This window comes from Sinocyclocheilus grahami, unplaced genomic scaffold (genome assembly GCF_001515645.1).
Source record: "Sinocyclocheilus grahami isolate Dianchi unplaced genomic scaffold, SAMN03320097.WGS_v1.1 scaffold1610.1, whole genome shotgun sequence".
NCBI classification, from domain to species: domain Eukaryota; kingdom Metazoa; phylum Chordata; class Actinopteri; order Cypriniformes; family Cyprinidae; genus Sinocyclocheilus; species Sinocyclocheilus grahami.
This window is the reverse complement of record NW_015506789.1, coordinates 85,412-103,765: the sequence shown is the minus strand read 5'-3', so window position 1 is coordinate 103,765 and position 18,354 is coordinate 85,412. Positions and strand designations below refer to the sequence as shown.

At 37.2% G+C, this 18,354-nt stretch overlaps 1 protein-coding gene across 2 annotated transcripts in view; it reads left to right on the top strand.

Annotated features, from left to right (window-relative positions):
• The first annotated feature begins 800 nt into the window (after positions 1–800).
• ppp3ca (protein phosphatase 3, catalytic subunit, alpha isozyme) overlaps positions 801–18,354 on the top strand; it is a 64,014-nt gene continuing 46,460 nt past the window's right edge. Inside the window, exon 1 of one of the 2 annotated variants that reach the window (XM_016257865.1) lies at positions 801–1,119. In XM_016257865.1, the coding sequence (XP_016113351.1) occupies positions 1,065–1,119 (55 nt within the window). In that variant the 5' untranslated portion in view covers positions 801–1,064. The remainder of the gene's footprint in view (positions 1,120–18,354) is intronic. The other variant, XM_016257864.1, reaches the window with a different exon arrangement.

Genomic DNA, 18,354 nt, shown 5'->3' with positions numbered 1-18,354 from the left:
ATAAATTGCTCATACAAAAAGGATTCTGTGCATATGTGGATCAGGTGACACGCGTGCATTAATTGACGTCTAGTTCGCGTCGATCTTGTTCGGTTCATTTGCATTTTGAGACTTCATTTTCGCAGTTTACAGCATTTCACGACGCTCACACACACAACTACCAACGAACAAGGCCCAGTGTCAAAATCCAAATGAACCGAACAAGATCGACGCGAACTAGACGTCAGACGATTAATGCAGAACAGATCATTTTTATTCGAAAACATGTCTGTATTTGTACAAATCCCTGCACAATCATTTAATCCTGAATTCCACAGACTCAAATTGAAAGGCATTTGTTTGTGGTTAGTATACATGTATAAAATGTATGCAGTACATGAGTAATTGTGCGTGCGTCTATTAATCATTTTGAGTCTAATATCATCCCATATGATACCCTCTTACAGACCTGAGTGGCATTTCAACTTGATTATCAGTCATGGCCATGAGCGAGCGGCGCGTTTTCGGGAAAGCCCTTTACCTCCACCTGATGGCAGCATCACCAGGCCCTTCACACGGGTGCGTGGGAGTTCCCCGCTTCACCATGTCGGGGTGGTGCAACGAGCTGAAAGGATCTCCCGAGCGCGCGCGCTCTCTCTCCCTTTTCTCCACCGCCCCCACTCCATCAGCTCCATCCTCCCCCTCACGACAGTCTCAGTCTCAGCAGCAGCAGCAGCGGCAGCAGCATCGTCCTCCTCCATCCTCTCTATAGGCAGCAGCAGCAGCATGATCTCCCGAGCGCGCGCGCTCTCTCTCCCTTTTCTCCACCGCCCCCACTCCATCAGCTCCATCCTCCCCCTCACGACAGTCTCAGTCTCAGCAGCAGCAGCGGCAGCAGCATCATCCTCCTCCATCCTCTCTATAGGCAGCAGCAGCAGCAGCATCCGGCGGTGAGACACGGAGGAGACGCATCCGAGTGATGCCACTGCACCAACCGCATCTCGCCACCGCGAAAACACGCCGAGAATAAAGCGCTTCTTCTGCGAGGAGGGAGAAACACATTCGCCTGGAGAGATCCACTGCCCATGAAGATGTCTAACGCTGACATGGTCTTGAACTCCACCGATCGGGTAGTGAAATGTAAGTATAGATTTCCTCCCTCTCTTCTACCTGCATCTTTATTTTGTGTCATTATTTGCGCAATAGTTGTTAAAAGATTGTCACAGCTATTTAAGACGTATCGATTGCGTTGATTAATGTGGTCAGTTCATCTTTAGGACTGAACGTTTTTGAGATAGCGATGATTTTCTCTGCTATGGACTGATGGTAACTGAGTCACGGGCAGGCAGAGGGAGATGTGTTGAACAAGGCAGATCCAGTGGAGGCGGTGATGCAGCAGGATTTAGGTGGCATCACGCAGCCCTTCCTGTATTCTTCAGAGACAATCATGCAATAGGGTTTTCAGTTCATGTTTAGCTGTTTGCTTTCTCGAGGGAAGCCTCCAGTCTGAACGTAAATCATTCGAGATGGAAACTGTCACGCCCCCGTTGCGTCTGATTGATTTTCGCACATTTACTGGTCACGTAGCGTACATTAATATTCACATGTAGGAACATAAAAGCATATATCACTGAGACTGAATATAAGCGTCTCGGTCTTATATAGAAACTAGACTTAGGTTAATTGAAGGTGAACTAGGTCTTTTTTTTTACATTAATAGCACTTTCATAGTGAAATAGTATTGAAATAATGCATACACACTCATGAGGTGTCAGTAGTCATATCAGTATTATTATAACAAAAAGCAGTTTTTATTCTGCATAGAGCGGGTCGCACCTTCTTGGGCGCTGCTATGTTTGGATCACGTGACCAGCCGTTTGATACAATTGATCGTGTTACTGATAAAATAATATTTTTTCCAGGACGCTTTACAAAGCATAAATATAAACGTACATTATAATAACCACCGACACAACATAAAAACAGTGCCATGGTGTGGATCAACAGGTGTGTGACCCACCAGATGAATGAGAAAATAAAAACAAAATGACAACCTAAGCCACAAAATAGGAAATATAGAGAAACATGGAAAAACAGAACAAAGCAAAACATGCACAACCAGATTCAGTGGTGTCAGCTGTGAGTGAGCAAATTGAATGCATCCAGGCCAATAGGTGTCAGTATATACAGTCCAGAACCACTAGTATATTTTGGATGAATTGGAGCAGATAAATGTAAACAACAATTTACTTAGTGTACCTTTCTGTCCTTGAAGGTAACAAACAGGAAACAGCTTCAGCATTTTAATAGAAGCATAATTTATTTTAAATTAGTTCAATTCTTGAGCTCTGACTCTTTGATGGCAGCTAATGGGTCACGTTTTCACATTTGCACTTTCATAGATTCTCCCTTCTCCTCTCAGGGTTGCCACTTTTGTCTTTTTGGTCCAGTGATGTATAATTTGTGATAATAATAACAGATGCTGTATATTCTTGTAGATATGTGTATGAATTGCAGACTCTGTAGGTATTCAGCCTCCTTTAAAAAAAACAGTAAACCCCCAATGTTAATCTTTTTCTTGTTTTTTACACAAATTAACACTTCAGCCTAGCTGATTGATTTGAATTGCAAAAATCTGTGGGCTTGTGAACTTTTGAAACAATTTCCAGGATATCTCAATTTGCATGCTAATGCGGCCTCATTTAAATGTGTTTTCTACTGTGTTGATTCAATAAATAGTATTAGCATTTAAAACACCCTTTGTGTCAAAGACGTAGTTCACCCAAAAATGAAAAATCTGTCATCATTTACTGTTTAAATCCCATATGATTATCACAAAAAGCAGATGTTAGGCTGATTTGCGGTATGAATGTTGTGCATAATCGCACCTGAGGATCATTGCAGTCCTGATTTGTTGACATTCACATTTTTTGGCAGAACATTTGATTTGTATCTGCCTTTGAATGCTGAATCTTATGACAAGGCCCATCATAACTCAGGCTTTGATATAAGTCATCTGACCTCTCTAAAAGTTAAGGTTGCATTAGTCACTGCCACACGTAATGAGTCACAGTAGTGACCCCCCTTCAACTATCTCATAGAGGTACTTTAGATCTGGCAGATTTGGCCCGTAATGCCATTCTCTGAACTACCTCTGTCTCCTCTCACCCCTTATGTATAATTGAGGGCTTTTATCATCAACAAAATGCATCCATAAATAACCACATCTAAAATCCCAGTGATGAGGTTAGCTAAGCATTCATATTTAGCAGTGTGCAGCGCCAAATGCAGGAGACAAACAAAGAATTTGTCTCTGCATAGAATCCCCACAGCAGCAAAGCAGGATTTCATAAAACACTGCATGGTGTGTCATTTGCAGAGTCTCATTTACTAAGTGCAACTAGAGTTAGGCCTTTCATTCCTGCACTGGCATAATGGATTTTATGGCGCTTTCCATTTAGTGTTTTGATATGCTGGTTTATCGCCTCGTCTCATGGGAGCTGTACTAAGCATCACTCTTTGTATGCGAAATCATTATATTGTAGCCACACTGTTAACATTCTCATACTCGTTTCCAGCTTGCATATGAACCTGTCTTAATGATCCTGGTATGAAGGCAGAAAACCATTCACAGATTTGCAAAGGTGAAATGAACAGACTAGGGATGTCGTGATGCTTCATTCGTGTCTTTCTTATAGCTCAATGTTGTGGCTATTCTGTGGTTGTATTCTGTACAATTGACACTACTATTATTATTATTATCTTCGTATAATTCGTATAATTATAATAATATACATTAATTAAAATTCAAAAAAGGGATTTTCCACATACAAAAACGTATGAAGTGGTCAAAAATTGTGTCTGACCCACTCCATTTCTTCCGGCGTATTGCCGTTCAATTCATTACCACACCCTTTATGACCATTACAAAATTACACAAACTTCTTTCATAAATAAAACAGATTAAACTGAAACAAAACACAACCAAATAATCTTAAAATATAAAACAAAATAAAAATGTCTTGAATGACTACAACAAATATAATATATTTATGTTGTTAATATAATAAATGAATATAATAAATTGTAATAAATATAAATAATTATAATAATAAATAATACATATTTATAAGGACTGCATCTTTTACACACAGCAATTGCTTTATAATAATAATATAGTTCTGATTAATAATTGCAATGCAATCCATTTCGAGTCTTGCTTTTTTGCTAAAAACTGAAAGGAGACATTGCTTCACCTAAACTAAACTAAAAATAAGTCTGTAATATTATTATCATATTTTTATATAACATTTATATATTTATATAATATGTGACCCTGGACCACAAAACCAAAACCAATCTTAAGTAGGGTTGGGTATCGTTTGAATTTGATCAATTCCGATTCCGATTCTGCTTATCGATTTCGATTCCCAGTTTCGATTCCAATGTGATTAAATAAGGATATCAATCATTTATCCTGTGTCTCTTTTTTGCAAACCATTTATTGGAGCTGAATACCATGAACAAATATCAACAGGCTACATAAAAACTGGACTCTTTAAGAGCTGTTTGTGTGCAAAATAGAACTGCATGATTCTGGATTTAATCTTTCTTCTTCTTCTTCTTCTTCTTCTTTTTTTCCCAGTGGAAGTTGTGGTTCTCTCATGATTCTGAAGAAAACACATTAGACAACTAAACAAAATCACATGGAATTTATGAATTAATGATTAAATGACTCACTCAAGATGTACCTGTTTCATTACTGGATGAATCAGTGTTCTTGAACGAATCTCTTGTATGATTCAAAGATAAATACATTTTAACAGCCCCTTTTCGCCACCTACTGGCGTAACAATGTAATCGATAAGTCTTCATTTGAAGTGTCAAATTACTTTCAAAAGGTGATTTACTCTATTTTAATCGCTACCGTACATATCTGAAATATAAACTTTTATCCCAGTACTTCTGTGATTTGAATGTTTGTAACAGAAATAATGATACTGTGTGGCTGAAAAGACTGTGAAGCTGTTTCATTCATGACAGATAGCTGCTCTCTTTAGGTCAATGGCAGCACGAACGCAGATTTAAATTTTCAAATCACACTGGTGTGATCGTACTTTGCACGGATGAACCAAGTGCACGGACGTCTCATCTGATGCACTCACTCAACCAAGCGTTCTAACCACAACCTTGCCCCTCCCCACCCCCCAACCATTCAAATTTCTGTAGGCGGGAATTATTTGTAATGATACTCCAATGAGCCGCTTTGTGATATCACAAAGCCCGGAAAACAAACGCTGTAGTCCAAACGAGCCGTTCGTTGTAGTTCTTGAAAAGGGATTTTTTAAAAACAAAATATCTCCCTTTGGAGTGGACTTTGAGATTTGTAACTTTCTAGATCTTTTTAATGCCCAAACATACACACTACACACTGACTAAAATTTAAAAAGTGAAAAAGCATAATAGGACCCCTTTAAATTAAAGTGCTTTGTCATGTTGGTGGTGACACATGTTTAGCTATCACAGATATTATACTTAGCTTTTTTTTTCCACACAGATGAAGAAAAAAAAAAGCACATAGCAATCGTTAGGCGGAATCGAAATTTTTATTTGACAACAAGTATCCGATTCCTGACCTTAAGTATCTGATTCTGGAATCGGAATCGATTTTCGATTCCCAACCCTAATCTTAAGTAGCACAGGTATATTTGTAGCAATAGCCAACAATACATTGTGTGGGTCAAAATGATCGATTTTTCTTTTATGCCAAAAATCATTAGGATATTAAGTTAAGATCATGTTCCATGAAGACATTTTGTAAATTTCCTACCGTGCACTCTCAGATTCCAGATTTTCAAATAGTTGTATCTCGGCCAAATATTATCCAATCCTAACAAACCTTACATCAATGGAAAGCTTATTTATTCAACTTATTTATTCACATATCTACAGATGTTGTATTAATATCAATTTCATAAAATTGACCCGTATGACTGGTTTTGTGGTCTAGGGTCACATATAATAAATATATGTGATGAATAATATTAAATGATATCTACAAAAACAATTAATTAATAATATATTAAAACAATAACAGTATGAGGAGTATATATTTTACATGTGTGGTCCTGCCATCCAGCATGTTGATGTGTTTGTGTTTCATACAAAAATCTGTGACATGTCACAAAATTGGCCACTTTAGGGGACTCAGGACAAAATTTTGTGAACGCTCCAAACAAACCCAGACCCCTCTAAAGCAAACCAAACTGAATGCAGTTAATTTATACTGTATATTGATCACACAAGGCATTTTTCTGCACTTTGTTATTGTTGGTTTATACACAAATGTGTCAAAAGGGCACACAACTGCAGTTGCGATATTACTGTATTTATTATTATTTCAAAATACCGTTACAGTGATACTATCATTGCACAGTTACACAGCCTAACACAACTACACAGCAGGTCTCTATATGAATGTCTACTGAGAGTGAGTGAGTCTGAGCGCATTTGAACAAATTAATACATATAATCTGAGCGCATTTTGAACAAATTAATACATATAATCTGGCACAGTAGTTTCCCGATATACTAAACATTGACATAGATGTTTACATAGGTGTTTCTGGGGAGGATATGATAGGTAAAGTGATAGTTTAGTGCAGTTAGTGCTCTTTAAAAATACAACATGTCAATCAGTGCCTGGTTTTAAAGCCCAGAGGAGGAAGGTCAAGTTTTGCATCAGCCGCTGAATTCTGGTGTGTAGATGCCACTAGCCCACTCACTGCTCTGGGGTGCCTTCATGCCAGGCTTAGAACGGCCTACTTTACTGAGCCCAATTCTAGGGCATTAACTGTGTTAGTTCTGATGGGGCTTGGCGAGCCACAAGAGGCTCAAGAGGTATTGTCAGGATATAAACAGGACACTTGGAAAGGTGAGTCACCTAGCGGTGATGGTTCTCTGGGTCATGTTCTGATTAGGACACATGAAGATTACTACAATTAGTGTTGTTGCAATGCTGTTGACCTGGCATTGTCATACTTACAAACTAGTAAGGAATGTTGCCAATTAAGATGTGCTGTTGTTTGCTTGTCATTGTGTGGCAAATTAAATAACAAATTGGTTTGTTTCATTTTCGGAGAAAAAAAAGTTGGTGGTGCTTGAAAGAAACTCACTGAAGGTGCGCTATAAATCAGTACCATATCAGTTATTGGCCGATATTTAATTGATTGGTTTTCAGCAATATTGGATATTTCATTGTGCATACATTTCCTCTACTTTTAAATTTAGACCACCATTGCCATCACTTAAAGCTAATCTTTAATGCACTAATCATTTACGAAATGTACCAAATCTCGTAATAAATCCATTTTTGTGCCCTATATTAAAATGGGTAACACTTCACAACAAACTTCCTTGGTTAACCTTAGTTAAGTACATTATTTAACATGAACTAACAATGAAAAAAATGCTAACACTTTATTTGAAGGTGTCCTTGTTACACGTTACATGTATTTACTATTATAATAACAATAAATTATAATTATAAATACTATAATAACAATAAACCAACCCCTAATCCTAGCCCTAACCATATAGTAAGTACATTTAGTTAATTAATATTACTCAGTACTTAAATATATAATTACACTGTAACAAGGACGCCTAAAAATAAAGTGTAACCAATCGTTTTCTGAAACATTAATTAATCATAGTTAATGCTAATTTCAACATGTCCTAATACATTTTTTAAATCAAAACTTGTATCTGTTAATATTATTTAATAAACCTGAGTAACAAAAAACAGATGTTTTGTTAACGAACATTAACAAAGATTTATAAATACCGTAACAAATGTTCATTGCTAGTTAATGCTGCTAGTTAATGCATTAACTAAGGAAGGCTATTGTAAAGTGTTATCTAAAAAGGTGATGCTTTAATTTGTAGCATTTAAAATGATTGGTTTCAGTTTTTAGGGTTTTGTTATTAATTTATTTTGACAAACCTGTATTGTTTTTTAATATCGTTTTTGTATCGGTTATCCATCATAACATGCAAATATTTTTCATCTTATAATGTATTAGCCAGAATTTTAATAATCATTGCTATTATGCTCAGGTGTTGTGGGTGCTTCCAATGGCATTGCAGTTGCTAAGATGTCCTTATATTGGTTTTTAGAGTAGTTGCTCTGCAGTTGCTATGGTGTTTTCTGGTCGATTGCATAAACTGCTTAGACTAGTCTTACCAGCTGATCTAATTTTTCTTTAATACTGGTCTTATTTAGTCAGTTACATTAAAACATAGACTGATTAATTAACTGATTAATTCGAAAAGTAAAACTGATTACCCCTTGGCTAACTGCTGGCTGGTTAGGCTAGTTCTTAAATCACAGTTCTAACAGAGTGGCTATGTTAATGAAAATCATAAATCTTGTTACCTGATTTGAGTTACCACTCTTCTCTATATCTCAAAGTGTCAATATTTAGTGTCAGTGTTCCCTAATCTTCAATAGCAATGGAATCTTTTTACGTTTTCAGTAAAACAAAAACTGCTTGTATTTATTAAATCCACCCAAACAAATGGTAAATGGTTTCAAACAAATGCTCTGTCATTTAAGCTTTGCTTTCTTTATCGGTTGTTACAAATAGCTCAGCATGAGCCTTCTCTGGCCACGCTGTTGCAGTTTCCCATATTCATCACATACATTTTTAATGAGTTAATAAGCCTGTGTTTTCCCTTTGAATTAGTGTGATCCCTTGGGCTATTCATTGAGTGATCGTCCAGAACTGTTGTTTGAGCAATAAGCTCAAAGCAAAATATGAGCATAATCTGTTAGGTAGATGAAGGAGTCCATTCAGAGGCAGTGGTAGGGGGCAGGTGCACCAGGGTAGATGGTAAGGTGGAGTAATTACTGACAGGATTGAGGGGAGCGAGATGGATGCTGTGGATCCGCTTGCCTGATATGTACATGCAGGCTTTATATAGTAGTGTGGGTGAATTATTTAAGCATTGGTTTGCAGCACTGTTTTAGTTCACATGGCTCTCTTACATAACAACACTTCCCCGAGGTCTGCTGATGAGATGGAGAAGACGAGGGAGATGAGGGAACAAAGAAGAAAAGATGAAAGAGAGGATGAACAATCTTAAGGCCTATTCACACCAGTGTGAATATTCCCTGCAAATATTCAGTCAGAGGACAAATGTTGAATAAAAACACTAGGTTTCTATGGGCCTGTGAATATCCGGGTGTGAATATTCATCTGCCGACAAATCTAATGCATTTTTTTTTATTGGCCAATAAGATATTAGCTTTTGATCATGTTTCCCAAGTCGCTGCTGCACAGTCTTGATCGTCCAGAACTGTTGTTTGAGCAATAAGCTCAAAGCAAAATATGAGCATAATCTGTTAGGTAGATGAAGGAGTCCATTCAGAGGCAGTGGTAGGGGGCAGGTGCACCAGGGTAGATGGTAAGGTGGAGTAATTACTGACAGGATTGAGGGGAGCGAGATGGATGCTGGGGATCCGCTTGCCTGATATGTACATGCAGGCTTTATATAGTAGTGTGGGTGAATTATTTAAGCATTGGTTTGCAGCACTGTTTCAGTTCACATGGCTCTCTTACATAACAACACTTCCCCGAGGTCTGCTGATGAGATGGAGAAGACGAGGGAGATGAGGGAACAAAGAAGAAAAGATGAAAGAGAGGATGAACAATCTTAAGGCCTATTCACACCAGTGTGAATATTCCCTGCAAATATTCAGTCAGAGGACGAATGTTGAATAAAAACACTAGGTTTCTATGGGCCTGTGAATATCCGGGTGTGAATATTCATCTGCCGACAAATCTAATGCATTTTTTTTTATTGGCCAATAAGATATTAGCTTTTGATCATGTTTCCCAAGTCGCTGCTGCACAGTCTGTTACATATGGTTATGATGTTAATTGTCTTTGTACTCAACCAGAAAAAGAATACATGGTTGAAATATGTTCTTTTAAATACAGAATTATAAAAATATAATTTAAATAATAGCTAAAGTAATTAATAAATAATAATAAAAAGTACTTATGTATGTAATATGAAAGTATTTTTTATTTTTTATAAATTACTTTTGCTAATCATATTTTCATATGATTTCTTTTCAAAGTATAAAAGTACATTGGTTTTGCTGTTGTCTTTGTCCACTACCAGAAAAAAATACATAATTCAATTTTTAATACAGATTTTGAAAATAAATCATATAAAAATATAATTATAATGTAATTTATAAATATAAAAAACAAATACATATTTATGTATATGTGTGTGTATATATACAGTATATATATATATATATATATATATATATATATATATACTGTATATATAGATATACACACATTACACATAATACATTGAAATAATTTATGAAAATTAAGCAAATGCATTAGACTTATCTAGTTAAGTAAAGTTAATAATTGAATTAAACTCTGTATTGACATTCTTATGCTGACAGATGTGTGCGTCATCTGTTGTACTGTTCAGCACCACCTATTCCATCAGAAAGTATTTGTTTGTCACTTAATTAATAATTAAAAATAATTGTTTACATTTGTTTTAATATTTGCATATACGTTTTTACTGCAAACTGTTTTGCATTTTTGTTTTTGTGCTGGATGTGAATAGGTATTTAGCCAGGGGAAACAGAAAAAGGGAACGGGGGATGTGTGTGAGTGAGCAGGCTGGAGAGGTGTAAGACAAAGACGTTTCCATGGAGAAAGGTGGACAAAGGATCTGGAGGGCAACAAAAGAGAATATGAGGAACGTGAGGAGAAAGTGACAGATGAAGGCTGAAGTAGACAGGCAGGACATGATGGAGAGGGGGAGAGAAATAAGACGATAGAAAAGAGGTAGAGACAGAAGGAGAGCCACGCATGAGAACGCTTGTAAATTGCACAAATACATGACAGGTCTGTAGATGAAGTGTCTGCTTATTATAGCAGTCCTGCTTCAACAAACACAAAGCTTCACACACATCAAACATCACTAATGCTGTCACTCTTTCATCAAAAGGGATAATTCACCCAAAAATGGAAATGCCGTCATCATTTACTCACCCTCAAGTTGTGTCTGTATGAGTTTCTTAGTTCTGATGAGCAAAAAAAGAAGATAATTTGAATGTTGGTAACCAAAGCAGTTGATGGTAGCCATTGACTTCCATTGTATTTTTTTCGCCATACTATGGAAGTCAATGGCTACCGTCAACTGTTTGGTTACCAACATTCTTCAAAATATCTTCTTTTGTGCTCAAAAACTCAAAACTCAAACAGGTTTGAAACAACTTGAGCATGAGTAAATGATTATAGTATTTTCATTTTGGGGTGAACTACAGTATATCTCTTTATGTTGTTGAATCTATCTCTTAATGTTCTAGACAGGGCTGTGGCCTAGCAATTAGCATTTTGGGGTGAACTATATCTCCTTATGTTGTTGAATCAATCTCTTAATGTTCTAGACAGGGCTGTGGCCTAGCAATTAGCATACACGCTTCGACATAGGGAAGACTGGGGCTAGTTGTCACACTGTTTGCTTTCAGTGAATATTTCTTAGGGTATATTGGTTCACCTTTGACAGTTAATTTCAAAAGCCCTGGTCTGCTCTATTAAGTTGAGGCAGTCATATCATGTCGCATTGTTTGAACTTGGCTTGCGTCATGCCAAGTTCCCTCCTCTTCTTCTCATAGTTTCTTGTAATTTGTCACCCAACCTATATATATATATTGGACATTGGATGATATTGAAAAAATCATACTGTCTGCTATATGAAATTTGTATAAAAGTATGAAGTATTATATATAAAAGCATGGAAGCCCGTTTCTGCCACTGAATAAAAAATAAAAAAGGTAATTGCGAGTTTTTATCTCACAATTTAGACTTTTTTATTTTTTTCACAATTGCGAGTTTACATCTCACAATTCAGATTTTTTTTTCTCACAATTGCCTGATGTAAACTCGCAATTGAGTTGAGTTATAAAGTCTGAATAGCTGGATATAAACTCGCAATTGCAAAAAAAAAAAAAGTCAGAATTGCGAGATGTGAATTGCAGTTAACTTTTTTATTTTTTATCCAGTGGCGGAAATGGGCTTCCATATAAAAGCTATATTTGGAAAGAATACATTTTTCTAGAATGATCAGAGGGATTTTGTAGGGAATGTATAGAAATGTATAGTGCATGTATAGAAAATAAAAAGAAATTTTATTTAAAAAGAAATAATTTTTTTATTGTGATTATTATTTAATAAAAATAAACAAAATAAGAAATATATTGCAATAATGCTTTATTCAAATAAACAAACAAGCATTCACAGTATTTTCGAGAAAATAAGTCACACCAGGTCAAAATAACATTATTGAGAGAAAACAACTCGGATTGAATTAAACTTTCATTCGACACAAATCCAAATATGTGCGTGCTTGGCATTCATTGAATTATTTATGTCGCTTTGGAATTTAAGTCGCAGCACGTTTCAAATGATTAAAAAAGTGACATGTATTGCAGTTTTTGTTATTTTTATTACACTAATACACAAAAATAAATGTTCTTTTATATTACACTGTAAAATTATAATACTAATATTTATGTGTTTATTTTCAAACATTAAACCACAGAGCCTTTATTTTGATGGTTTGTCAGCAAATAAATATATGCGCTGCATGTTTCAGAGTGAAGGGTAGCACTGTGTTGATTTTATTTGGATATACACTGTATTCCCCTGCCCCCCATTCTAATACCAGTCATCAGGGCCGGGCAGCCACACTAACTCCATCTCTCTCATCTCTCCCTTCTCCAGCATATTGGCTTTTCATGCATGGGTTGTGCTCAGGCCGGCAAGCTGCCACACTTCCACAGCCCATAAACACGTAAGGGCTCGGCACATTCTGGGTTTGTGCATGTTGCGGGAACCACTGACACATTTCGACACAAGCGGTGCTCATGTTTTGAGTCAAGTCTCATAAAACAAGTGCTCCCAATTCTGGTTGCCAGATCTGTTTTGTCATAAGTATTATTTTTTTGTAATCCAAACAACACCAGAAGTCGGACACAATGGCGCCTGGACCGGAGGGCGATAGTCTGAATTGCTAGTCCAAAGTGATTCCTAGCTGCGCTGCTTCACGCCGTGCGGTTGATCCCGCTAGAGTTAATGTGGTAGACACTGTGGAGGCTGTTATGTAATCCAGTTTCTTCAGTTATTAATAATGTTCTGTCAACATGTCCACTTCTCTCTGTTCTTTTTAACAAGCTCCACAGCTTTCCACCACCTCTGAAACACCTAAAATGGTACACTGATAAAAGATCCACTGTGCGACGTTAGCGGCTTGTCGTGCGCCGGTGACAGATACATTGTTAGCCTGTAGTGTACATTATATTAGGCCAAAACGTGGACAATAGGTAATGGTGAAAAGTGAATAATTTGACTAAATAAAGTCATAAATTATTGTAACAAGAGTCATGAGCAAAATGAATAATGAAAGCTCTCAGTTCACCAGGAGATTGAGTAGGTACTACATTTGGTTTGAAAATGTACTTACTGCATGACTATATAAAAAAGAAGTATGATACAGGATGAATATGAGTAGTATGATTGAAATTTGGACGTACATATGCCATGTTATTGCTGTCCTACCAGTGTCAGTTGCATTGCTTCCGTGCCATTCGTAAATCCTCATTCGTGGCCCCAATAAAGTGTTTTTGCCTGCTACAGTATATAGTATGGAAGTACACCTATTCGAATGCACTGTTTTAGTTTTCTGATAATTTGCTACATTCGAATATGCTGCAAACTACAGAAGAAAAGATCTGTCATTCAGTTTTATTGTAACTCATAAACACAAACTCAATTACAAAATCTGCTTAGCTGCCTTAGTGCCACATAAACGACTTCATACATAAAAGGTCATAACTGATTTAATGCAATACATCAGTTGATTTCAGTACAGTTTGATGTTAGCATGTTGCTAACCTAGTACCCTAATAAGCATAAAAATGCATAGCACACAACATGTATTTGGTAAAATAATTACAAGGAACTATTTTATTGACGCTTTTCAGTATTTAAGTTCAAGTTCAAGTTCAAGTCTGCTTTATTGTCAATTCTTCCACATGTACAGGACATACACACAGAGAATTGAAATTGCATTACTCTCAGACCCTTGGGTGCATGCAGATAACATAAATACAGATTAAATACAAAATACAAAATACAACTATACAAATATACAAATAAGGTCAAATGTAAAAATATATATATAAAGCACAAGGCATATGGCAGATAGAGTGCAAACCAGTAAAGTAAACAACAGTGCAGAAATAGTGATTGTAGTGCAAAAAATGATTTGTAGTGCAAAAGAGCTTATTCAGACTGATTAAAGTGTGTGTATTTGGGAGGGGGGAATGGGAGAGTCCGTTAGAGGGTCAGAGTTCAGTGGTGCGTGGGGCAAAAGAGGGGAGGGGGGGCAAGGTCGGGAGGGAGTTCAGCTTCCTGACAGCCTGATGGATGAAGCTGTCCTTCAGTCTGCTGGTCCTGGCCTGGAGACTCCGCAGTCTCCTCCCTGATGGCAGCAGACTGAAGAAGCTGTGTGTCGGGTGGGTGGGATCACCTGCAATGCAGAGGGCTTTGCGGGTGAGACGGGTGTTGTAGATGTCCTGAAGGGAGGGGAGAGAGGCACCAACAATCTTCTCAGCTGCTCTCACTATGCGTTGAAGTGTCTTGCGGCAGGACGCGTTGCAGGCGCCATACCACACAGTGATGCAGCTGGTCAGGATGCTCTCGATGGTGCCTCTGTAGAAGGTGCACATGATGGGGGCCGGGGCTCTGGCTCTTCTCAGTTTGCGGAGGAAGTAGAGACGCTGCTGTGCTTTCTTGGCCAGTGCTGCGGTGTTGTCAGTCCAGGAGAGATCCTCTGTGATGTGCACACCCAGGAACTTGGTGCTGCTCACCCTCTCCACAGTCACACCATTGACGGTCAGAGGAGCATGCTGAGTGCGCACTCTCCTGAAGTCAACAACAATCTCCTTCGTCTTCTCCACATTCAGAGAGAGATTGTTGTCACTGCACCACCCGGCCAGGCGGCTCACCTCACTCCTGTAGTTTGTCTCATCTCTGTTGCTAATGAGACCCACTACAGTCGTGTCATCAGCAAACTTGATAAGGAGGTTGGAGTTGTGTGACGGTGTGCAGTCATGGGTCAGCAGAGTGAAGAGGAGGGGGCTCAGCACACATCCTTGGGGGGCCCCAGTGTTCAGTGTGATGGTGCTGGATGGTGTTGTCCACCATCTTAGCTTGTTGCAGTGCATTTTGGGATTGCATTCTCTGCAAAGGATGTTATGCTACCGTACCTTACTAAATATAGCATCTATTTGAGTTCCAAATATGTGAATATACAGAATTTAATCACATTATTTGAGAGTGTTTAAAACCCCATACACTCTTAAAAATAAAGGTGCTTCAAAAGGTTCTTCAAGCGATGCCATAGAAGAACCATTTTTGGTTCCACAAAGAACCATTCAGTCAAAGGTTCTTTAAAGAACCATCTCTTTCTTACCTTTTTCTAATCTGAAGAACCTTCTTTCGCCACAAAGAACCTTTTGTGAAACAGAAAGGTTCTTCAGATGTTAAAGGTTCTTTATGGAACCATTTAGACAAAAAGGTTCTTCTATGGCATCGTGAAGCACCTTTATATTTAAGAGTGTACAGCAAAAAAAGTATTTTAAAATGTATTTTTAAATGTATTTCAAAATATACAAAAAAAATTGAAAAATTTAATTTGTTATCTATTACACGTTTAAATGTAACACGTTTGAATACAATTCAGCAAAGAACATACTTTTCGATGTTAAAAAAAATACTATATATATTCTATTTCAGTAATATATTTCATTGAGCTTCACTGTTTACAACATATATTTGGCATATATCTAATATATATTTTTGTCACAAAGATATATATATTTTGACATATGGGACTGTTTAGATTTTTAAATGTCATATTAACATGTGCGTGTCCCCTTTCATCAAGGTTATGCAGAGAATACCAAAATCTAATTATTTTAAATAAATCTAAATGTTAACTCTTTGACATACTTGAATACTGAAAATACAATGTCATGCTTTTACTGTCTATGTAGAATTTGACTTTCCCTGTACTTTATGCTCATTATATTCAGTGTGTGTGTGTGTGTGTGTACACATACACAGTAATTTTTATGGTTTTGGTCCATATTATGAAGCTTGTTCTGTCAGCATATGCAAATTCTTTAAATGATTCTGGGTGAGTTATTTAAATAGTCACGCATATGTTGCATGCAGTGACAATTCGGCATGTATTTGACGCGTCATCTCTGGTAACATTAGCACAGTTGTTTGCGGTCTCGGCCTAAGGCTGAAGCTCTTCTGTTAACATGATGAGGACATTGACAGGCATAGACACTGTTACGCTGCCAGGTGTGCTTGTTGGTAGTGCTTGCACTGTGTAAGATTGACAACCGTAACGGTTGTGCATTTTCTGCCACACACAAGTAGGGGTTATTCCCATATTATGGTCTAACATACACACAGGAGGGATATTATGTGTTTACATCCTTCAGGTTTCAGCTAAAGGTTTACTGTCAGTCACAGGCATCCAGAGCTTTCCCACAGGAGCAAATGAGGAGAGAGAGAGAGGAAGAGAGAACCTGTTTGGTGTAATAGAGCCGTCGATTGCACAATGTGAGGCAGTCATGAAGACAGGCAACCGTAACAGTTCTTGTTAAGATGAACGTAAGATGAAGCGAAACCACAATAGACTTATCTATAGAGGATTGTAGAGTCACGGAGGGAGATACACAGACAAGATTTCCCTTCTAATGAAAGTGAAGCTTGAATGCCATCGTGAGAAAATAAAGGACTAGACAAGGTTACTTCTGCATGTCTGTTTCAAAACCTGCTGAGCTGCCTAGTGCCTAACTAGACAGCATTTAAGGCACCATATATCCTGTGCAATTTTGAGCGTAAAAATAGCTTTGTTTGTATCTTTCGCGTAGTTTAAAATCCCACAACGCACTGTGACTCAGTGAAAAAATAAAATAAATTGTTGAATAAAGTTGTTATTTTTTTCTTTGAGCACAAAAAGTATTCTAGTTGCTTCATAACATTACGGCTGAACCACTGATGTCACATGGACTATTTTAACGATGTCCTCCTTGCTACCTTTCTGGGCCTTGAACGTAGTACTGTATTGGCCCGAATATAAGACGACCCTGATTATAAGACAACCCCCCTTTTTCCAGATGTACCTTTTGGAAAAAGGCTTTTTAAAAAACAAATCTTTTTTTTCTCAGTAAAACACATTTTGTCTTCAATTATTTTCATATTGCATATTTTTCCTAGTTCAATTTTTGTTTTGAAAGTATGGTAAAAACTGGTAAAATGTACCAAAAATCACATTTAAAAAATATACACTTTTTGATATACCATTAAAAAAAAAAAAAACAGGTAGCCCATCTGAATTAGGACATTTAGTCTATCCATCTAATAGTAGCCTACCAAAATCTTATTAACAGTAGAAGTTAAATCTTACTGTAGTCTTCAAATCTGGGTACTGTCTTGCATTTTAAAATCACAACGTGAGTTTGGTCCCATCAGGCTAACGTGACAGTCACGACTCATGCAGCTGTAAGGGTTTCTGCTTCTTCTTTTTTACTCGCGCATTACATTACGCATTTCATGGCACACTCGTTTTATGCGTATTTGGCGCCACCTATTGTTGTGGGTGTATTATTGACATGTCAAAGTCCCTGAATATAAGACGACCGCGTTTTTTCAGATGTATTTCCAAGAAAAAAACTTTGTCTTCGGGTCAATACGGTAGTTACATTGCTGTCCATGCAGGGTCAGAAAGCTCTCAGATTTCATCAAAAATATATTAATTTGTGTTCCGAAGATGAACGAAGGTCTTACGGCTTTGGAACGACGTGAGGTTGAGTAATTAATGACAGAATTTTTGACATTTCTGTGTAAACTATCCCTTTAAGGTTTAAGCTTTTTTTCTGCAGGATTTTCAGCTATATTTATATTTTATTGCAACATGCACTCTATGTAACAGCTTTATAACAGTTGTATAGAATGCAATAGTGGCCACCTACTTTTTAGCAGCCTTGGTTCTGGAAGTATTTTCCCATAGAGATTGTAAAAAGGCCTTCATTACAGAGTTATAAGCCATGAGCCAAACCAGCCGTCTAAAAGGTAAAGCACAACATCACAAACTCATAACAAACTGATTTGAAGCAAACAGCTTCAGTGAAGGAAAGAATAACAATCCCGTGAAGCTTTGTAAATGATTTAGTAATATATATATATA